The sequence below is a fragment of the Sorex fumeus genome, unplaced genomic scaffold (assembly GCF_029834395.1).
Source record: "Sorex fumeus unplaced genomic scaffold, SorFum_2.1 ptg000129l, whole genome shotgun sequence".
In the NCBI taxonomy this organism is placed as follows: Eukaryota; Metazoa; Chordata; class Mammalia; order Eulipotyphla; family Soricidae; genus Sorex; species Sorex fumeus.
In genome coordinates, this window is record NW_026606186.1 from 7,496,905 (window position 1) to 7,520,433 (window position 23,529).

The 23,529-nt window shown below is 46.6% G+C and overlaps 1 protein-coding gene across 1 annotated transcript; it reads right to left on the reverse strand.

Annotated features, from left to right (window-relative positions):
- Positions 1-21,589: 21,589 nt before the first annotated feature.
- On the reverse strand, positions 21,590-22,552 carry LOC130045839 (olfactory receptor 5C1). The gene has a single exon (XM_056138724.1). The coding sequence runs from the start codon at positions 22,550-22,552 to the stop codon at positions 21,590-21,592; it is 963 nt and encodes a 320-aa protein (XP_055994699.1).
- Between the last annotated feature and the right edge of the window lie 977 nt (positions 22,553-23,529).

Consider the following 23,529-nt stretch of genomic DNA (forward strand, 5'->3'; position numbering starts at 1 on the left):
TCTGATAACTACCTGTGACAGGGTCCCAGGCGTAGCCCAGATTTCACATTCTCTCGACACATAGTCTCATATAGGCAGGGACTATATTTTCCTTCCTCTGTAGGATATAACTCTCCTTCATTCTGGAAAAAAGCTGAAGCTGACTTCCAAGGCAAGATAATAGCCCCACAACTATGCCTCAGTTTCCCTATATGTGAAATGGTGATGAATCATGAGTCAATTCATGAAAGAATGAAGAATACTTAGAAAAAAGAATGCTTAAGAATACTTAGAAAAAAGAATGCTTTCAAATAAATGCCAAGTGTGTTGTCCCCAGCTGTAACTGCCTGGTCCTTGATGAGGAAGGGCTCAATAAATGTTGGATGATGAACTTCACTGAATTTCACAAATTCAGGGGGAGGAAGATTAAGAAGCCAAGACTTAGCAGGGTTAGTTAAGTGGCTATTCCAATTGGATCAGGATTTGAAATCAGGTCTTGTCTAGTTCTCTTGTCTAGTTCCAAAATTCCTATTTCCATGATACCAGGTTCTTGGAGAAATCTAAATGATCAAGTCTTGCGTGAAGTGATATATCAGTTGGTCAGAGGTGCAGAGATAAGACATGTGAGAGGAATGTAGAGAGATAGTGGAGGAGCTGGAGAGATAATACAACATAATGGGTAGGTTGCTTGCCTTGTACACAGCTGACACAGGTTTGATCCCTGGCACCCTATTATGGTCTTCCAAGCCCACCAAGAGTGATCCCTGAGCGGAGGGTCAGGAGTAAGCCCTAAACACATCTGGGAGTAAGCCCAAACAAACAAACAAAAAAAAGGTAGTGGAGAGAACAGGTAGGAGGGAGGAAATAAAATTTACTTTTGGATGGGGAAAACACACCCAGGAGTGCTCAGGAATTACTGTTGGGTCTGTGCTCAGAGGGTGGAGAGGATCATATGTGGTCCTGTGGATTGATCCCAGTTCTGCCACTGCAAGGCAAGTATCCTACCTACTGTATTCTCTCTAGGCTTCAAGAATTAGAATTTTAAGAGAAAAAGGACTTATAATGGGGGAGCCAGTTTACTCTGATCTGTCTCAGAACCCCACCCTGTATGGACTGTGTCTATAATCCACCACAAGTGCCAGCTGAGGGGTTCCTCCTTGCTGTTATAACTCCCAAAGTCTTTTCTGCTCCACTCACCATACACCCCATTGCCCCCACCCCAGTCCTTTATTCCTCAGGAAAGCAGAGACCAGAAAAGTGACAGAAACTCACTTAGTAACTGACTCTCTTCCCCCGGACAAGTCTCTTCCTTCTTCCTTCTTCTGGATCTGTTTCCCCCCCTGTGAAATAAGAGTGTGGATTAAATGATCTTTTACAACAATTTGTGTGTTCTTGATTGAGAATATTTCAGTAAGTTATTTCACTCATTTGCAACATGCAAATATTTTTGGATTTCAGTTTCATACCTTGTCCAGTGTATGATGCCACACCAAGCCAGAAGTTTCCATAACTCTTAAGTTAGATGATCTCTTACGACCCTAAAACTCTCAAAAATCGATGACCCAATGCACTTAAAAAGTCTTTGGTTCTGTAGAGTACAGGGGTTAAGGTGCTTTCCTTGCATGCAGGCAACCTGGTTTGATCCCTGGAACCTCGTATGGTCCCCAAGCACTGCCAGGAGAGATTCCTGAGCATTGCTGGGTGTGTCCCCCAAATCAAAACAAAACATTTTGGCACTCAGGAATCTGATCCATGCGTTAAGAGCACAGGCCTAGCACCTACTCTGCTAGATAGGGGTAAGGCATTTGCATGTGGCCAACCTCAGTTAAAATCCTGATATTACGTGAGCCCAGCCATGCGTGATCCCTGAAAACAGAGCTAGGAGTAAGTCTGAGCCCTGCTGGTGTGGCCCTGAAACCATTGCCCCCAACCTCAATAAAAAACTCACCTATGTTTTAAAAAACATTTATTAGCATTGTGGTTCAAACCCAGGGTCACACATTTGCAAGGCAAGTGATTTACTGTGGAGTTACATCCCCAGCCCTATTTTGTAAACTTTTTACCCTGCAGGAACATTTAAACATACTACCACTAATACTGGTGTATCCTTCATTGAACAATACCAATAGTTAACATGTGTTTCTTATGCTGTTTTGCATTTTTGTGGAATCTTTTGAAAGTAAACTGCGAACATCTTGACATTGGCCTTAAGTATTTCACAGCATCTTGGTGTTGCCTACTGACCAAGTAAAAGAATGCTTGATTTTTCATTCCCCCTTTGTCCTGCTCAAAGCTGGGCAACTTCCCAGTACAGGAGGTTTCAGTTTGGGGAAAATGCACCCTCGTAAATGATTTGTAAATGATATATGAGGAACAGCACAGTCTTTATGGATATGTCAAAACTGTGACAAAGCAGGCTGCTCCGACCGGTAGCATTAGGTCGAAAGGGTCACCAGGTGGCTGACCAATGGTGCATGGCTCTATTCATCGTCCCATCCACTTTCCCACGTCCCATCACCTTTTCCTTTCTTTTGGGTGGGTTGTGGAAACATACTTAAGTCTGTACCAGTGCTCTGAATAAACGCACACACGCATTCATGCCATCTCCTGAATGACGGAACCCTGTGTGTCTCGAGTGCTGATTTCACCCTGACGGCCCTCCCCTGGCTTGGCCCCGCAGCGCCGGACGCGGCATCTTGGAAGAACAAAGTCCCTCCTAACCATGACCATACCTAAGAAAATTCACAGAGATTCAAAAATATATATAGTACCAGCCCTACTAATTCTCAAACCTTCTTTAATGATCTTAGAGGTGGCAGAGGTGGTGATGGGTTGCAGTAACTTTATACACTACACATATTAACACTATTATAGCCATGTTGCCTAACTGTAATAAATAAATTACACCCTGACATCATGAATGCTGTCATGATGAGTAAGTACAGAGCCAGGAATGGTCCCTAATCACAGTCAGGTGTGCCCCCTGCCAAGAAGAAATAAACTACAAATTTAAAAAGCAGTGGAGGGACTGGAGCGATAGCACAATGGGTAGGGCGTTTGCCCTGCACACGGCCAACCCGGGTTCGATTCCCAGCATCCCATATGGTCCCCCAAGCACCGCCAGTAGTGTTTCCTGAGTGAAGAGCCAGGAGTAACCCCTGAGCATTGCCGGGTGTGATCCAAAAAGAAAAAAAAAAAAGCAATGGAGCCTCTGATCAAGGCTCACACAAAACGTTTTGTCAGTGTAAGCTGCAACCTTAACTTGGTTCTTGTTTTTCATTTTAATGTGGGTTTTTTTTTTTTTTGAGACTTTGTACCTGTAGGATGACATTGCTTTGTTCTTTCTGCCTTGCCACAAGGAGCTTAGGTTTATGGGTCACACCCATCAAAGTGCTCCTGAGTCACTCCCATTCTCACTTCTCTATGCTTTCTTCCCCAACCAGTTAATCAGCTTATTCCCCCAATCAGTCTCTGTTAATTTGTAAGGTCAGATCTTTCTAGGACACTGAACTTGTAAGTTAACATTGCCTTTCTCCTCTTCTTATGTCTTTTGAATAGTTTGCTTTAGGGCAATGTCCTTTTGTTTCGACACAAGAAGACAATATTATGCTTTTGTAACTTGGGATTTAATTGACTTCTAATATTATTCATTCCCGGGCATCTGCTTTCTCAATTTAAGCCTCAGTTGCCCTCAGTTCCTACCACCCCAAAAGCAGGGTCCCGACGAGAGACTGAAGGGACCCAGGTCAAGCTGTGATCTACCCTGGCATCAAAAATGGGCCAGGCCAAAGCGCCACAATTCTTAACTATAAATTAAGAGCTTGATCATGGATAAATGCTGTCATGATCCAAAAGTAACGTCACTAGGACCATGCTAGGGATAGGAAAGACTAATCTGGCCTGAGCACTGTAGTTTGAGATTGAGATGACCCCCAGGAGAGCAATTCTATAAGTTTAATGCATCTCTTACTGTGTCCATACAAAATGATTAATATTATGAATGCTTATACGTTTGTTGGACAAGGAGAGGAGAAACACACCCATGGGATTCTACGCTTGGGTGGGTCGTCCTGCTCAAAAAGAATCTGTCCTAGAAGCAGCATTCCCTGAGGGAAAAAACTTTAACCCTATTGATTGTGACCACACCTATGTGTAAACCCAGCCTCTCATGGTTTTGGGATTTAACTAGCCTGTAAGAGTGGGCTGGGGGATCAAGATCCGGTTCAGAGTAAGGAGAATGAAGGGGGATTGAGGAGGAGAATGAAGTAGCATGGAGGAGGAAGAAGCAGGAGGAGAATCAGAGGACAATGGAGAGGAGATTGGAATAAATGGCATCTGATCAATCAATCGGCTTGGCCCTCATTTCCTCCGTTGTCTGCCCCATGGCTCAGGCCACCCCGGCTGGGCCAGCAGTCCTGGGGCCTCCCAGAACCTGGGCTGCGAGAGGGAGAGCAGTCGGGCCTCTCCCTGGCCGCCCCTCGAGATTTTTTACAGTACCAATCACCATCCTTTGATTCTCTAATTGTTCACTTATTCTGCACTGCTGTGATCAGCATTAAGGTAACTGTGTTCTTACTGCACCAAGTGAGTAAAATATAAACATTGAAAAATTGATTTCTCTTTTGTCATTTCATTTTTTCATTTCATCATCCTGTTAATCGTCGATTGCCTCGAGCAGGCCCCAGTAACGTCTCTTTTGTCATTTGGAAGTAATTGGTGATGTGATACTTGGTGAAGCCAGGGTACCCTACTAGGTGACTTACGTGAAGTGGGGAGGAAAGAGGCAATAGTGTTTTTTGGGTTCGTCTTTTCTTTTCCTCACAGTGGGGAGAGAGCGAGCGAGAGAGAGAGAGAGAGAGAGAGAGAGAGAGAGAGATAGGTAGATAGATAGATAGAGACAGAGAGAGAGAGATTTGTGCTCAAGAGAGAACTGGGGAAGACTGGTCTCCAAAGATGAGAGGGAGTGCCCAGTACACATCCCTGCCCTAGATATGAAAGTACAAACGTCCACATCTTTTGCATCTCCAAGAGGGCTCAGCAGCAAGGCACGGGTGTGGACAGCACATGGGCGCGGGCAGCACACACGTGTGCTTTCTTTGTTAAGGCATTTTTTAGGATTTCTCCCAAGCTGCCTCATATGGGGCCTTTTACCTAGGTAAGAATCCGTTGCTATGTGGTTGCCAAGAGGTAGAGTTGGGAGTAGTTGATGGTCTTCTCTGCTATTACTGTCCTGGCCTTTGTTTCTGCTGGAGATTCAGAGCAGGGGTCCAGCCTTCTCTGAGTCTGTGTGGACTCCGGGAGCAATCTGGATGAGAGATCCACAAGTTAATACTAGTGAAGTAATTAGCCTCTTGTCAGCCCCTTAAGACATCTCGGTGAGATTTCTAAACACCTCAGTGGCATCAGAAATCTAGCATAGGATCATTTTTCTGATTCATGAAATGTATGATGGCTTCCTCAACTGGAAGATGTGAAATTCCTGGCCCCCAGAACGAGTCAGCCTGCCTTTTCCCCGACCCCCCGACCCCCAGTCTTCAACCATTCTAATTGCCAAAGTTGAATCATAAATATGTGTTTATGTTTCAGACTCCGAAGTCCTGAGGCACAGAGAATGTGTCATTTATATGGTCTCTGATCTGAGCTGACATCAGTGACTGCTGCTGAGCTGGGGGAATCCCCCAAGTGGAAACAGGCTGGGACCCTGCAGCAGCAAGAAGCAGCTCTGCAGATGTGGAATCAGAGGGGACTCAGGGAGGCCTGGATCACCGCCCGCTTCCAGATCAGACCAGGTCCCCTGCCTAAGCTTGAGGAAATGCTGGGCGTGACCTGAGATGCCCACGAGGGGGCAGCAGAGGGAAGGGAACCGGGAAAGAGTGACGAGCTTCAGTGTCTTCCATAAAGCATAGCTCAGACTCCTAGAATGGGGACATGGAGTTGTGTGGGGAGGGAGGGTGGTGGGGAGGTGGGGGGGGGGGGCGAGGATGGGAAGGGGGGCGGGAGACACCTGACTCCACTGAGGACTCACGGTAGAGAATTTGCAGTTGGGGAAAAGAATCCCAGAAAGTTCTTTTGTGCACACACTTTATTGATGAGAAAGAAAGAAAACAAATATTATTTGATGAATATGGCACGTACACAGCTGGATTTTCATATACTGGACAGTTAAAGAGGAGATAAAAGCTGGCCCAAGAAGAGAGGAGGGAGGCAGTGGGAGCCACCAGTGAGCCTGTGTGCAGACCCCCCCCTGTGGTCTCATCTCTGTCTCTCCTCTCTGCCACTCTAACAGGCAGAGACCACAGCCCCAGGTCCAGCATAGGTTTTTATGATATAGGTTTTTCCTTTATATTTCATTTACTTTTCAATATTTATTTAGACCCTAGTGATTTACATGCTGTTCCAATAGCATTGCAGCTTGTAGTACAACAGTACTAGTGGTACACAGTAGTACATCACCACACACCAGTGAAGTGGTATTGTTTTATGGTTTGGTTTTATTTTGTTTTGGGGCTACACCTGGTAATACTCAGGGCTTACTCCTGGCTCTGTATTCAGGAATTAACCTGGTGGTGCTCAAGGACTGTTGCATGAGCCTCGAGTCAACAGAGAGAGAGAAAGAGAGAGAGAGAGAGAGAGAGAGAGAGAGAGAGAGAGAGAGAGAGAACAGTGGGTTTAATAGAGGCTCAGCACTGAGGACCCCAAATCAAAAGAGAGACTTGGAGTCCTGTTTGCTGAGAGGGTGTCTCTTTTATCCTCTAAAGGTGGGTTACAAACTAGTACATTCTTATCAGTGAAATAGGAGATACAGAAGTAATTGGCAAAGAACAATGAATGCATCCTTCCCACATGGTAAGGCCTTCTGGCATCAAAGGGAAAACAGTCCGAGACAGTCTGCCTTGCCCACTTGGTGCGGCCTGGCCCTCAGGCCCTCTCCATCAATCCCTGGGGCCTGGTACACTCCCAGAAATACGGTGGGGCTGGTGAGCCCTTAACTCTTTTAACAGGGGTCATAAAAGTAATATTCTCTCTCCCTTCTCTTGTTTAATTTAGGGGGTCACTTTCAGTTTCTCAGTTCCCATTACATTTCCTTAATTTTCCTTACAGTTTCATAATTCTCATTACATACAGCTTCTTATTTGTCATTACAGGGACCATATGAATTTCTGGGGATAAACCTGAATTGGTTGTGTGCGTGGTACACAGCTGGTACCGGCTGTATTATAATACCAGCTGTATTATAGCTCCAGGCCACCCCGCAACTACCAAAGTGTCAGCATCCTTCTACCAATGTCTTAGGTAGGCACTTTGGTGCCTAAGACCCTCAACCAATATCCCTATGTTTCATGCAGTCTAAATCATCATTTCCTCTACCACTCTCTTCCTTGGCATTCCCAGGTCTGAACTCCAGGGCCAAGAATTTGCCTTATTAGAGACCTTTCATTTCCTGGTCTGGTTTCTCTGGACCACAGGTGGTGAGACCATCTGGTGTTTGTCTTCTCTGGGACTTGCTTTGCTTACAATGATAGCTTCCAGTCGCATCCAAATTACAGCTATCCACTCAGGAAGGGATGCTCTTGCCCTTTAGCAATTTCCTTTTACATGATTTAGTTCTGTATCTGCTGCAGATCACCTCCTTCCATAATGCCTAGGGTGTTACAGATCCTACGATTCAGAAAGCTTGGGGCAGTGGGTAGAATAGGCATTTACAGAGAGTCCTTGGTGTTTTGAAGCATTATATGTGGATTTAGAATAAGAATAGAGAGGATTTTAAGTTTTTTCCCCCCTCCCAGTATTTATGCATAGAAAGACATCTGTGCTTAAGTACTGATTCCACCCTTTCTAATTCATAGCATACCCCAGTTGGGCAATAATTTCCCCAGCCTCAGTTTCCTCATCTGTAAAATGGGGGGAATAGGGGCCTGTGGAATAGTACAGTGGGTAGGGCATTTGCCTTGCACATGGCAGACCTGGGTTCAACCCCTGGCATCCTATATGGTCCCCCAAGCATCATCAGTAGTGATTCCTGAGTTCAGATCCAGGAGTAACCCTTGAGCATCGCCAGGGGTGACCCAAAAAGCAACTGTCACACTGTCACTATCTTCCCATTGTTCATCTATTTGCTCGAGTGGGCCCAGTAACATCTACATTGTGAGACTTGTTGTTACTATGTTTGGCATATCAAATACACCACAGGGAGCTTGCTAGGCTTTGCCATGCGGGTGAAATATTCTTGGTAGCTTGCCAGGCTCTCTGAAAGGGGTGGAGGAATTGAACCCAGGTTGGCTGGGTCAGCCCTGTGTAAGGCAAACACCCTACCTGCTCTAGCCCAACCCAAAAAGAACAAAAAAGTGGGAACAGTGTGTACTGTCTGGGATTTTATGTTTTTTTTTTTTTAATTTGTACCATACTTAAATTTTATTATTATTCTTTATACTTATGTGCTGTTATTTACAAAACTGTTAATAATAGAATTTCAGGCACAGCAGGTTGGGCGTTCGCCTTGCACGCGGCCAACCTGAGTTCAATTCCTCTGTCTCTCTTGGAGAGCTCGGCAAGCCACCAAGAGTATCCTGCCTACACAGCAGAGCCTGGCAAATTCCCCGTGGCATATTCGTTATGCCAAAAACAGTAACAAGTCTCACAATGGAGACATTACTGGTGTCCACTCGAGCAAATGGATGAACAACGGGAGGACAGTGCTACAGTGCTACAGGCATGCAGTCTTCTTACTCATCACAGCTTGATTCTTTTTTTGTTTAATTATTCTAGTTTGGGTCACATGTTTCCAATAGTGTTGGCTCTTATGGTTTTGATATATAAAGTTATCTCACCTCGACAGCATCAAAGTCTCCAAGGCCAGTGCTCCTGTGTGCCCTTAGTTCGCTTTTTCTTTCTCCCTGCTACCCCTTTCCTTGCTGCCTTGAAGGCAAATTAATCAAGAACCAGGGCTGGAGCAATAGCACAGCGGGTAGTGCGTTTGCCTTGCCTGCGGCCAACCCGGGTTCGATTCCCAGCATCCCATATGGTCCCCCAAGCACCACAGGGGGTAGTTCCTGAGTGCAGAGCCAAGAACAACCCCTGTGCATCGCTGGGTGTGACCCAAAAAGAAAAAAAAGAACCAGAGCTAGTGTCTGTTAAGTTCATTCCCTTCTGTGCCCTTGTATTTTCTAACATCTGTTGGTTCTTTGATTCCATGATATATATTGGCAGTTGTAGTTTTGGTTTCACCAATTATTAGTCTTCCCTGGTCCTTGGAAAGAGGAGGAGGTGGAAAGATGGGATCTGGTCTGTATGGACCAAACAGAGGATTATTTGCCAAACAGAAGATTATTTGGTCACTTTTGTTCACTGCATTTTCCCAGCCTTTCCATGAGGGAAGAACCAACACTGTCCCAATGTGGGTGACATCTGAGCAAAGGAGTGATGATGCTGTCTCCAGTGAAGGCTGTGGGAAGATGAACCTGACTTTCTATAGAGAAAAAGTGGATTTGCTTCTGACATCTGAAAAGGGGAATCGTGATTCTTTCTTCCTCACATGCTCCAATCTCATGGAAAATATGCACTTATACCTCAGGGGCCCTATAGTACATTGGCATAGTTTTGAGGGGAGAAACATGCTCCGAGTAAATATGTCAATCCCCACAGACAAGGAGAAAAGGCAAGTAGGTGTGAGCAAAATAATCTTTGGGACATCGAAAGGGGCCTAGACAATGCTTTTTGGAGCCCAAAGGCAAATATCAAAAATGAGGGGACATCATCAATTTGCTTTTGCTTCTAACACAGCCACCCTCAAGCTCAGTTGTTTAAATTAGGAGTGATTTACTTTCCCTTATGCACCAGCAGGCCAGCCAGGCCCTGCAGCATCTTGAGTGGGCTTGTTCTTGCCTCTGTCAGTTCGGGGCTCTGCTCCACACTGCGCTTGCCTAGGTCCCCTGGGCTGGAGCTGCTTCACTCCATGCTTTCTCACTGTTAGGACGCGGATCGTGATCTCCCTTTAACGACAAAGAGACTCCAGAGACTGCAAACAGCAAGCAAGGTTTATTGTGAGACTGGCTAGCCAGGGTCAAGCCGCCTACACAGACACGCAGGTCAGATAGGTGAAGCAAGACCCTGAACTTCTTCAAAGGGGATCTGATATAGGCCTTCACTGGCCGTTACAGCAATGCCCGCACATTTCATAGCCAATAGATTAGTCCCAGCATATACTTTCTTAACCAATCCATTTAAAAGTACATCACTCCTTAGCCTATAGATTCAAAGATCAGCATTTACGTACATAGGCATTGTGACTAATGGGCATCTGATAACTCGGACATTTGGTTATCACCTGACTCCCTTTGATTCGGTGGAAGCGGATAAGGGAAAAGTTCCTAACAGAGGTAACAGATAAGGAAGGGCCAACAAATGGTTTCCGAATTTACATCCCAGCAGGGAAGAGTCAACAAATGGTTTCAGAATTTACATCCTAATAAGGAAGGGCTTCACAGCTAAGGCTCTACTAGGGAGGGGGCAGGAAAGGGAGAGTTACTAATTAGTAGAGTTTTAACCCTGGAATTTCTCTCGGGGTCCCAAGGGATCTTACACTCACATGTTCCACTCAAGATTGGTAGGCATGTAAAGGCATGTTCATCTTGTGGTAAAAAACAGAGGACTTTCCATCCCTGTGTCAAGACTCCTATTGATCAAAGTGATGTAGGCAGGCAGGCAGATAGGGTAGGCCCTCTCCCCAGGTGGCGGTAGTAAATTCCCTAGGAAGTAATAGCTCTGAAGTTGTGAAAGCCAATCTTGCAGAAAAACAGAAACTAAGGCCTGTTAAGACCTCCACTTGGCACCAGCAACAGACTCGGAGAAGCTCCTGCAGAAGCAAAAGGCCAGGAAAGGAATTTCAATGATCACCATCACCACTCCCAACCCCCTGTTAACCTCCTTAGCAACGAAATTTGACCTAGGTAGAAACCCCACATGGTGACAGGTTGGAGAAACTCTATAAAGGCCACCTTGAACAAAGGAAGGGTGCACATATACTGCCTGAGCTCATGTGCTGCTTGTGCCCATGTGGCCGAGCCCATGTGGTGGCTGAGCACATGTGTCGCCCAAGCACATGTGTCACCCTCATCTTCCCTCTTGATATATGTACTTTCATGCTTTAGTGTCTAAAGCTGGGATGTTTGTAGGGACTCTCTGCCCTTGTAGAAGCCTGTGTTCTCTCTTGAGTGCATTTCTCTCTCTCTCTCTCTCTCTCTCTCTCTCTCTCTCTCTCTCTCTCTCTCTCTCTCTCTCTCTCCCTCCTTAAAAAACCTCCAAATAAAATGTATTTACTTCATTGCTTGTCTACTCCTGAAATTCCTTTCTGCAAGGTGAGACAAGAACCCAGTAACCCTGGGTCTCGGGTGGCAGAAGTGGATTGGGAGAAAGTGACCTTCTTTCTCCTCCCTGCTTCACAATTGTCACCCGTGGGGCCCATTGATATCAAAAGCAAGTTGCATGGCTGAACGCAGAGTTTTGGATAGATGGCAACGTCATGAGGATGAATTTGCGATAGCACATTGGATAGGGCATTTGCCTTGCATGCAGCTGCCTGGGTTTGATTCCTCTGTCCCTCTTGGATTGCCCAGCAAGCTACCGAGAGTATTCTGCCCACATGGCAGAGCCTGGCAAGCTTCCCGGGGCATATTTGATATGCCAAAAACAGTAACAACAAGTCTCACAATGAAGATGTTACTGGTACCCGCTCAAGCAAATCGATGCACAATGGGAGGACAGTGCTACAGCACTATCTGGTAGACTCAGAAGGTTTACCAGACTTTCTGGGTTTCCCCCAGCTCTCACTTCACACCCACTCTATGGTCATTACAACCTCTGTGACACTTCTGTAGCTGGTTGGAATCCTTAATCTGGCTCTTTGGTCATCACCTGCATTGCCTCTGTGCATATAAGGATGAGGACTGGGTCTCTGGTATTAATATGAGTGAATGGTAGTAAGAGAAATGGAAGACAGCGAAAATGAAAGGAAGTTGGAATAAAAGGCATAAAAAAGTGATCAAACAGTGCAGTTCTTGGCAGTGGTGAATAGTACTAGAACTTTGGTGGGGGGAGTGCTGTATGTGTTTACAGAAGTGTGAAGCTTAACACCTCATACTTCTCTAGTATTGCAAAGAGATGATAAGTCAATCAAAACTGCAGCAACACACAAAGGGGGTAAAAGGAATGAGAAATAGAGCTAAAGAGACTTCGATAGGGGAGATACATATGCTCTAAGCTTCTTACTTAATTTGCTTCTTGTTAGTCTTTGCACTTAAAAAGCGGTCATCTAAGTATTAAATAATTTTTATGTTTCTATCTACATGTATTTCTCCTTATCGATTTGCTTGAGAGGACCCAGTAACGTCTCTATTGCGAGACTTCTTGTTACAGTGTTTGGCATATTGAACACATCACAGGTAGCTTGCCAGGCTTTGCCTTGCGCGCGAGGTACTCTTGGGAGCTTGCCAGGCTCTCCGAGAGGGGCAGAGGAATTGAACCCGGGTCGTTCGGGTCAGCCAGGTCTGCTGTGTGCGAGGCAAATGCCCTACCCACTGATCGTGACATATTCAATATGCCAAACAAAGTAACAAGACTCAAAATGGAGATGTTACTGGGCCCGCTCGAGCAAATCGATGAACAACAGGAAGATAGTGCTTGCTTGTTTGTATTTCTCCTTGCATGGAGAAAAACAGACTACACAAATTGCCCCTAGGTCTAACCCATTTCCGCTCAGGGTGGAAGATTCTTTCGCTGCTTAGATCCCTCTGTGCATGCAGACAGACATCCACAGCCTCAGGTTGGTCTCTGCAAATACTCAGGTTCCATTGAGCACACACTTAAATGTCAGCCCTGTGCCTGATCAGCTCATAAGTAAGCAAACAAGAAGCAGAATTGGGTCACTCTACCCCCGAACAGAAGGCAAAAGCAATCACAAAGTTACAACTCCCCCCACCCCCCTAGTAGCCCTGAGGCTAATGGGTAACATTCATGATAGGTAGGATGTGATCATGGAGGCTCATACTACCAACCATAGTGACTGTGATCTGCCATGAACATTCAAGCATTTGCTCGCCACCTGGGCAGTGTCCCTGCCCACTCAGTCCTAATTGATTCCCTTCTTGATCATAATCCCACGCTCACACTCTGGCCCAGAGGCCCGGAGTCTTGCACTTTATTGCACATATACTCATGATTACACTCACACTGTTGCATGATGGGTCAGAGCAGAGCTGTGCCACCCTGTATGGCCACATCCATATACACGCTGCCTCCCTGCTCCCCCGATAATGGAATTGTTGGGCAATGACAATAGCACAGTGGGTAGGGCGTTGCCTTGCACACGGCTCACCTGGCTTACCCAGGTTCGATTCCTCCACCCCTCTCGGAGAGCCCGGCAAGCTACCGAGAGTATCTTGCCCGCACCACAATGCCTGGAAAGCTCCCCATGATGTATTTGATATGCCAAACACAGTAGCAAGTGTCACGATGGAGACTTTACTGGGCCCGCTTGAGCAAATCAATGAACAATGGGAGGACAGTGACAGTGACAGTGACTATAAGGCAAGGTCAAAAACGCAAGCCACCAGCACACGTTCTCTCACTCATGCTTATGACTGACACTCACAGACACACAGGAAAGAGACATGCACAGACCCCAGCCTGGCCCCTGTGCCCCAGGTTACTCCATATCGCAAGTGGGAATAACAGCCAGGGCTGGGTGTAGCCTGCCACTGGGGTGTGTAGGAGGAAGATCCTGGACATATTTAGTGGGTCTGGGGCCAGGGGAGTATCTTTGTCTCCAGGGGCATCTCCCCACTCTTCTGTTGGTTTCACCCCTATGGCTGGAGAAATCTCAGCTCTGGGACTTAGCAGACCTGCTCCCGAGGGCTCAGTTTGGTGGGAAAGGAGCGGTTGGTGCTCAGGAACATTCAGGAGTCTTAGGCATGGTGAAGAGGCTATTCCTGGTCATTGGCCTTTGATGGCCAGAGAGAAGATTCAAACTGACACCTGACTCCCAGTGACTGGGGCCAGCTCAGGGGAAGTTTACAGCAACAGCTTCTGGACCAAACATTCCAGTTCCCTCAACTTGGGTGCATGAGGTGGGGGATTTCTTAGTCTTCTCTTTCTCTTCCTCCTCCTCCACCACCACCTCCACTTCTTCCTCCTCCTCTTCCTCTTCCTCCTCCTTCTTCCTCTTCCTCCTCCTTCTTCCTCCTCCTCCTTTCTTCTTCTCCTCCTCCTCCTCCTTTCTTCTCCTTTCTCCTCCTCCTCCTTCTCCTCCTCTTCCTCCTCCTTCTCTCCTTCTCCTCCTATTCCTCCTCCTCCTCCTTTTCCTTCTCCTTCTCCTCCTCGTCTTCCTCCTTCTTCCATCTATTTTTCCTCCTCTTCCTCCTTCTTCCTTCTCCTCCTCCTCCTCTTCTTCCTCCTTCTTCCTTCTCTTCCTCCTCCTCCTCTTTCTCCACCTCCTTCTTCCTTCTCTTTCTCCTCCTTCTCCTCCTCCTTCCTCCTACTCCTCCTCTTCCCTCCTCCTCCTCCTCCTCTTCCCCCTCCTCCTCCTCCTCCTCCCCCACAACCAAGCTGACAGTGCTCAGGGATTATTTCTAGCTATGTGTTCAGGAGTGACCTCTCATGATCACTCCTGAGGGGACTGTATTGTGGTGCCTGGGATTTTAATCAGTTTTGGTGAGCTCCTTACACACTGTACTATCTCTCTGACTTGGTGGGATTAATTCTTATAGGAAAACTAGGAGTATGGAAGGAATTCTTTCTGTGGTGACTGAGGCAATACCTATGGCTCTGTAGTATGATTGTCTGTGTGTGCCTGTGCACATGTGTCTGTGTGTAGAGGATTGCACATCTGGGTGTGGAGAAAGAATGGTGTCTCCAAAACAAATGTGTCCAAGAGCTCGAGTGTGTGTCGGAGTGTGCACCTGGCTGGGTGTGCAAATGGCCACCTTCTTGAGGATATTCATCAGTGCACACATTGCTGGTTGGGGCTGTGTCTGAAGAACTGTTGGAGCTGTGGACTATGGTGGTGGCAAGAACAAATTGTGCCTGTGTGTAGCATTCCAGGTGCGACTCACTTTACATGATTCAGTGGCTGGAACAACCAAAAGACCTAGGAAGGGTGACTGAGAGCATAGGAACTTTCAGTGATTCTCTTTTGCCTATCAAAGGAAGGTTCGAATCCCCCAATATGCAGTCCAATATAGTGACTATCCTTGGTGTTTAAATTTCTCTCTCCTTCCACCCCATGTCATTGGCTCTCCTTAGAGCCTCCTGTACTATTGAGACTAAGACATCCCCACCCAAGCCCTGTGTGAGCCTGCCCTTGGGGATGTACTTTCCAATTGTGTTGCAGGGCTCCACTTATTGTATCTAAGTGTTGTAAATCAGACACCAGTGCTCACATAGCCAAGCCTTCTGTTTTCCTGCTGCCTGTCTTAGGGATCACTTGATCATTTGACATCCCTTTACTCATCAATTTGCTCGAGTGGGCACAAGTAATGTCTCCATTTGTCCCTGTTGCGTGCTAGTGTAGCCCAATGGTATCTGCTCGCTTCAGGAACACAAAGAGCCTCAAATCAATCGTTCAGGGTCCTGACGAAGAAGTCTGACCATCTCGTAGGTGGGCGGCCACCTGATCTTTTGATGTCCCATGGAATTCAGTTGGTAATGGCTCTAGTCCAGTGGTCGTCTCCAAATCACATTACGTGTCCAGCCCATCTGATTTTAGACATCTTGGCAAACGAGACAGCATCCCTGATTCTTGATCATCAACAGAGGTTGGAACTCCGGATTCATTCTCTCACTTGAGTGAAGCATGATACTTTAAACATAGCTCTTCCGATTCCTCTTTGGGAGACCTGAATAGTGCTCTCATCCTCTTTTCGTAGGGCCTAGGTCTCTGAGGCATATGTTAATGCAGAAAGAACAGTGGAATCAAAGAGATGTGCCCAGAGCCAGAGGTTCTTTGTCCTCTTAGCTATTTCTTTGATGCTGTTGAATGTGCTCCAAGCTGCTCTCTTCCTCCTGCGCAACTCAGGCGCCAGGTCATTCGTCATGTTGACTTCTCTATCTAGGTAAACATAACTGTAGCATTCGGAGATGTTTTTTCCCTTGAGAGCAAATGGAGCATCAGAAACGAGACCGTTTTTCATAAACATTGTCTTCGTGAGGTTCAGCTGTAGTCCAACCTTTCCACACTCATGGTCAAAGTCGGCCAGCATTTGTGCTACTTGGCTAAAGTTTGGTGTTATTAGAACGATGTCATCAGCAAAGTAGAGGTGGTGTAGCTGCCGAACATCTATCTTCACTCCCATTCCTTCCCATTCCTCATTGCATGACATTCTCGAGGGTGGCACTGAAGAGTTTCGGTGAAATGGTATCACCCTGCTGAACCCCTCTCTTGACATGGATGATCACTTCCTTGTAGAATGGTGAGATCCTGGTAGTGAATCCGTAATACAGCTCATGGAGGATCCTGATGTATTGAGTTTGAACGCCCTGCTTGGCTAGGGCTTCGATGACTGCTTCAGTATCAACAGAATCAAAGGCCTTCTTTAAATCAATGAATGTTAGACATAGCAGTATCTTGAACTCCCGAAAAACCTCAATGAGCTAGGTTATCATGTGGATATGGTTGATCGTACTGAATCTTTTTCAGAACCCGGCTTGCTTGCATGGTTGTCCCTCATCTAGTGTTCTGCCAATCCTATTCGGGATGACTTGAGTGAACATCTTGTAGATGAGAGACAACAGGCAGATCGGGTGATAGTTGCCAATGTCATGGATGTCTCCCTTCTTGTACAGTAGTACAGTTCTGCTGGTTTTCCATTGGGATGGAACCTTGCATTCAGACAGGTAGCATGTGAAGAGCTGAGCCAGCATATTGATGAGTACTGACGGTAGGTTCTTCAGGTGTTCAGGTCTGACCTTGTCTGGGCTGGGTGCTCTTCATTTCTTTACTGATGAAGTGGCGTGTCAGATTTTGGAAGGGAGAACATTGGGAATGACATATCCATCCTGCGGAATTTTGTATGTGGGCAGATGGACATGGCTATGGAAGAGATTCGAGTAGAAGTCATGGATAATTTTCTCCATTGCCTTCTGGAATATGTTATAGATCCATCAGGATGTCGGAGGGCAGTCATCTTGGTCTTGTAGTTGGCGAAGGACAGGTGGGCATTGTGAATGCTGAATCTAAACTTTGGACATGGAAGTCTCCCGGTCAATGGTTCCACAGTGAAATTGGACCACATCATATTAAAATGGTGGTTTTGCCTGACCAATGTTGCTGTTGTCCCAAAATTCCAAATGGGATCGAACCACCGTGTCCTTTGTTCAAAATTCTACTTCACGGAGCGGTGAGAAAGGGCTGCAAAGTTTAAGAAGAGAACTCCCAGAACGACCACCAACTGGGAGCTCTTTGGCACTATTGAGGCAACATGGGAAGATGCTGTCGTTGACAACATTGATGAAAAATATAATCGACTGGTTCAGCACCTTCATGATTGTGCGAGGAACCAAGAGAAAGATAGCCACAAAAAGATGCCTGTCTTCAAAAACTCTTGAGCTCATTCGCCAACGTGACTTGGTGCAAGCCTCAGGCAATCTCAAGTGAACATTTGAGCTCGCAAAGCAGTGCAGAGAAGTGATCAAGGAAGACCTCAAAGAGAGAAAAGCAGCAGTGCTGGCAGATGTGGCAGAAACAGGGAAGAGCATTCTTAGGGAGGGGTGTTAAAAAAGGATTAAGGGAAGGGGACACTAGAAGAAAAAACTGAAAGGTGCTTACCATAGAAGCAAGCTGGGGATGGGGGTGCGAGAGGTAACCAGGGGACATTTGTGGAGAAAGGTGGAAGCTGTTGAAGAGAGGGTGTTGGAATATTGCGAGTCAATCACAAGTAACTTTGTAAGTTTGCTATTCATGGTGATTCAATGAGGATTAAAATAAATAAAAAGGAAGTACATTTCAGAACTGGAGACCTCCCCTGGACACCTCAATCCCAGATTAGGCTCTGTTCCTCCCTCTGAATGGTCTCTCATAGCAGCCTGAAACTTCATGTGTCCTCTGGTTGATGTGCTGGATTTAGCAGATCTGTCTGCCCCATTGATGCCAACATGGTTTGTTGTGAAGCATGTTTGGTGTAAGTGTGTTTTACTATTTCTCTCCTATGAACTCTTTTTAAATGTGGTTTGTTATTATAGCACTTTTTTAAATAAATTTATTTATTTATTGAATCGCTGTGGGAAAAATTACAAAGCTTTCAAGTTTAGGTCTCAGTCATGCAAATATCAATCACAATTCCCTTTACCAATACTTATCTTTCACCACGAATAACCCCAATAACCCCCCCCCAACCCCCCCCCCCCCAATGTCTGTGGGGTAGATGAATTCTAGTTAACACTCTGTCTACTTTGACTAGCTTCATTGTTTGGATAAAAGTTGCACCATTATTATTTAGACTTTACCACCCCCCCCCCCCCCCAAACTCAGCCATGCTGAAAAGGCATTGTGAAATGATCTGCTTTCTACAGCTGGATTCAAGAATTAAATGATGTCATGCGGCCGTGATAGCGGCCGTGTGGTTTTGGATTTCTGCTATTTTATTTATTAATCCTGCAAGTATTTCTACTGAGAGTCAGATAATTAAGAGATTGGTCTCTGTGCTTCTGGAGCCGTGGCCGTGCTGGAGAGCCGCTCGCGGGGGGCAACCGGTGGCCTCGGTAGGGCGTGAAGGGCGGAGCGAAACGCCCCCCCCCCCCCCCCCCCCCCCCCCCCCCCCCCCCCGTCCCATGAGGTTTCAGTCGCGCCCCACCCCCGGCTCAGACCTGCTCTCCACAAGGCTCCCATGTGGCCACCATCTTTCTTTCCAGAGAGGAGAGGGAGAATGGGGCAACACCCTTTCCCCTTTGGGCGGGCAAGATGGCACGGATTAATGCATAGTCTGTTCGCTTTTCTGCTCCAAGCCGCTGGATTTCTGTATTAAGTCCTTGTGCTTCTGGGGCCGTGGCTGTGCCGGAGAGCCGCTCGTGGGGGGCAACTGGTGACCTCGGTCGAGCATGAAGGACGGGCTGGAGTGCCCCATCCCATGAGGTTTCAGTCGCGCCCCACCCCCTGCTCTCCACAAGGCTACCATGTGGCCACCATCTTTCTTTCCCTATTATAGCACTTTTTACAATGAAACTATATTTAATCATTTACAAGCTATAAATATCATATAAAGCTTATCTCAATGAATTCCTTATTTTTGTGTAGAACTTCATATCTTGCAGTTGCCTGTAAATAAAGATTGAATTCCACTTTTTTTGTTTTTTTAAAAAAAGGACCCATGGACATTCAGTAGGGTCAAGATGAGAAAGGGGGCCTATATAACTCTTCTACCCATAACCTTAAATTTGGATCCCAAACATGTCACTTTCGTACTTAAAATATTCTTATGGAACTGGAGTGATAGTACAGTAAAAAGAGTGTTTTCCTTGCATGCAGTCGATCTGGATTCAATCCCAGGCACCACATATGGTTCCCTGAGCACCACCAGGAATGATTCCTCAGTGCAGAGCCAGGAGTAACCCTTGAGAATTGCCTAGAAGACTCGAAAACAAAGAAACAAAATAATCTTCTTATGCATAACACTTTTATAATTCTGAAGATAGGCTAACTGTGATAATAACTAGACTGTGACTTAAACTTATCACAAATATTACCTGCATAGCAATTAGGTGCTTTAATATGAATTAAACACTTACTCAAATATAAAAAAGGCCCTCCCGTTGATCGTCGATTTGCTCGAGCAGGCTCAGTAACGTCTCCATTGGAGACTTTGTTGTTACTGTGTTTGGCATATCGAATACTCTCGGTAGCTTGCCGGGCTCTCCGAGAGGGGCGGAGGAATCGAACTTGGGTCGGCCATGTTGGCCGCTTGTAAGGCGAATGCCCTACCCGCTGTGCTATCGCTCCAGCCCTACTCAAATATAATCAAATAATAGAAATGAACTCTACCTGTTAATAGTTCTGCACTATAATACTAACTCTAGAATATGTTTAATGCTATTTTAATATTAACACTGAATATTAATATTTTCACCCAAAACTCAAGATTTTCCAAATGCTGTCTCCTGAATTTATCCCCCAAATTTATCTACTAATTAAATTACCAAATTTGAGAAATTTTATTAACGATTTTTTTATAAAATAGGTCATTTATTCTTAAAATTTTTTTGATTGGGAGAACTTACATATCTTTATCAAATTTTAAATTTTCCTCATTGCTTTTAAATTCTGACTAACCCTGACTCTACCCTAATCCTAGTCTGAACATAAGGGAAATTCTAGCCATATTCTAATTATAACCATAATTCTGACACTTTCCTGAGCTTTACCTTGGCTCTCAACTAATCAAACCTTGACCGAATTCTAGTCCAGCTATTGGGACTTTAGAAATGAATTCATGTATGTACCTGCATTCTTCAGCCATTTCTCTAGAAGATGGATTACATTGACTAACAGGGAGGGCTTTTTGCCTCGTCAAACAGATTTAGCCATCTCTGGCAGAAGAGGGTTCTTAAGATGCTCTCTTGTGTCAAAGGTCATGAAGGTCCCTCATGGGTACCACAACTGCAAACCAACACACCTCTTACCAGGCATTACTGGGCTGGAGCAATAGCACAGTGGTAGGGGGTTTGCCTTGCACGCAGCCGACCCGATGGGTCTGGGTTCAATTCCTTTGCCCCTCTTGGAGAGTCTGGTAAGCTACTGAGAGTATCTTGCCCACACGGCAAAGCCTGGCAAGCTATCCATGACGTATTCGATATGCCAGACACAGTAACAACAAGTCTCACAATGGAGACATTACTGGGCCTGCTCGAGCAAATCGATGAACAATGGGAGGACAGTGACAGTGACTGGGAATCAACCTTTTAGAAATACGAGTGGCAAATAAAACTGTGTGTTCTGGTAACGAACATCAGTAGGCAGCGATTAGCAAGCTAAGTGCTCTGGGTTGTGACTGAAGTTCTAGTCCCAGATTGGCCCTCCTGTCTCTGTACTTCCTTCCCCACTCGGACCCTGAAAGGTTGCTTAGATCACCCTTGACTCCAGGGTATAGGGAAGAGAAGGACAGAGAAGGAAGGAGATTAAGGGAGGAAGTAAGAAGATAAAGAAGGGGTGTAATAGGCAGTAGGGCAGGGGTCAAGGGCCTTGAGGTCGTGGGTGGTGGAGAGGAGCGTTAGGGCTGGATAGCCAAACCAGAATCAATGACACCGAAAACATGAGATTCCAACTACAATAGACAAGCTTTCAAAGGCACCTGTCAAAGTGGTGGTAGGTTGGGCAGGGGGGTGGGTGTGGGAAGGAACTTGGGAGCACTGGTGGGGGAAGTTGACACTGGTGGTGAGGTCAGTGCTAGAACATCATATGTCTGAAACTCATCAATAACTTTGTAAATCATGGTTATTTAATAAGATGAAAACTTAAAAAATATCAGGCGGCATCAAGCCAGAGGAACATCCATCTTTACCCACAGTGAATGGGCTGGGAAGAGTCCTCCCCTTTCCACCAGATCAGTTCTCATCAGTCACCTCTGTCCGCTCACTGGTGGCCCTGTCCTGGACAGCAGAATCGAGTCCAGGTCCTTTTGAAGGCCTCCTTGACCTCCTTGTTTCGGAGACTGTAGATGAGGGGGTTGAGAGCGGGGATGACCAGGGTGTAGAACACAGAAGCCATCTTATCTGTGTCCAGGGCGTAGCTGGAGCTGGGACGCAGGTACATGAAAATGAGAGTCCCATAGAGCATGGCCACCGCCGTGAGGTGGGAACCGCAGGTGGATGCTGCCCGCCGTCGGCCCTCGGCCGAGCGCATCCGGATCACCGCCCCAGCAATGAAAGCATAAGAGACCACGATGGCCAGCACGGTGGCCGTCTGGATGAAGCCACAGACGGCAAAGAGGAGCAGCTCGTTGAGGCTGGTGTCATTGCAGGAGATGGCCAGCAGGGGAGGGATGTCACAGAAGAAGCTGTTGACCTCCCGGGAGCCACAGAAGCTCAATCTGAAAGTGAAGGTCGTGTGGACGAAGGCACTCACCGCTCCACCGAGGCCCGAGGCACCCAGCAAGGCCAGGCACAGGCGAGGCGACATGGCTGTGGTATAGAGCAGTGGGTTTCCGATGGCCACGTAGCGGTCATAGGCCATGGCTGCCAGCAGACAGCACTCAGCATCAGCCAGTCCTGCAAACACAAACATCTGGAGGGCACAGGCGAAGTAAGGGATGGTGGCCTGGGGCAGCAACAGGTCCACTAGCATCTTGGGGCCGATGGCCGAGGAATAGCAGGCATCCAGCATGGACAGGTTGGCCAGGAAGAAGTACATAGGTGTGTGGAGCCGGGCATCCACACAGATCAGCAGCACCATCCCCAGGTTGCCCAGCAGGCTCACCAGGTAGACGGGCAGGAAGATCAGGAAGAGGGTCACACGCAGGTCCCACCGATCTGTGATGCCCAGGAGGATGAATTCTGCGGGGGCCACCTTGGCCCAGGTGAAGTTCTCTGGGGTCATCCTGCTGGGCAGAGACTGGGGGAGGCAGAACAAGAGGGACGTGGGAGAAAGGTCATGATGGGCACTGAGCTGAGAGCTTTTGTAGATGGAATCAGGGATTTGGGCCTAATTGCATAGGAAAATTGTGCTGAACCCTTGGATGGCAGTCAAAACTCTCGAAACCTGACTTTCTAACTGAGATTAAGATTAATTTTCACCTTAATCTTTATGAAGCCAAGATCCTATTTTTGTTGAGCATTGTGAGGTCTGAGGACATTGCCTGGAATATAGTAGATGCTCATTAAATGTTTCTTAACTGCATGGATGAAAAATTGGGATGAGAGTATTGGGTCAAGTTTTTAAATCCCCTGTGCTTCATTTGCATTTTTCTCTACAGTTTTCCAAGGAGGAAAAGAGGCCAGGGAATGTCTCAAAAAAGGGGCTCCTGACTTCAGTAACTAGACATGACTTCTGAGCATGGCAGAGAGGACAGCTGGAAAGATGAGTGTGTCAGTGCCTGGGGTGTTGGGAGACAGTGTGGAGTGGGAAGAACAGAAGGTTTGGATGGATTCAGGGCTGGGCTCTAGAGACGTCTCAGGAGTCCAATTTTCTCATCTGTGTAATGAGAGGAAACAAAAGGCAGGCCTGGGAGGACTCCAAGAGGATGCATGGACAGCCTCCCACACAGGGGCTGGCAAACAACAGGAATTGAGTAAAATTAGTAAAATATCAATGAGGAGAACTGAACTGAGCAGGAGGCTTTGCTTCCATAGGGACGGGAAGCTGCTAGTAGGCAAATTTTTAAATTTAATTTTATTGTTTTTGCTTTTTGGGTCACACCCGGTGATGCACAGGGGTTACTCCTGGCTCTGCACTCAGGAATTACTCATGGCGGTGCTTGGGGGATCATATGGGATGCTGAGACTCGAACCTCAAACCCAGGTTGACCGCGTGCAAGGCAAATGCCCTACTAACTGTGCTATCCCTACAGCCCCATA

Excerpts from the sequence above, each read along its gene's own strand:
- LOC130045839 (XM_056138724.1), bottom strand. The coding sequence starts at position 22,552 with ATGACCCCAGAGAACTTCACCTGGGCCAAGGTGGCCCCCGCAGAATTC.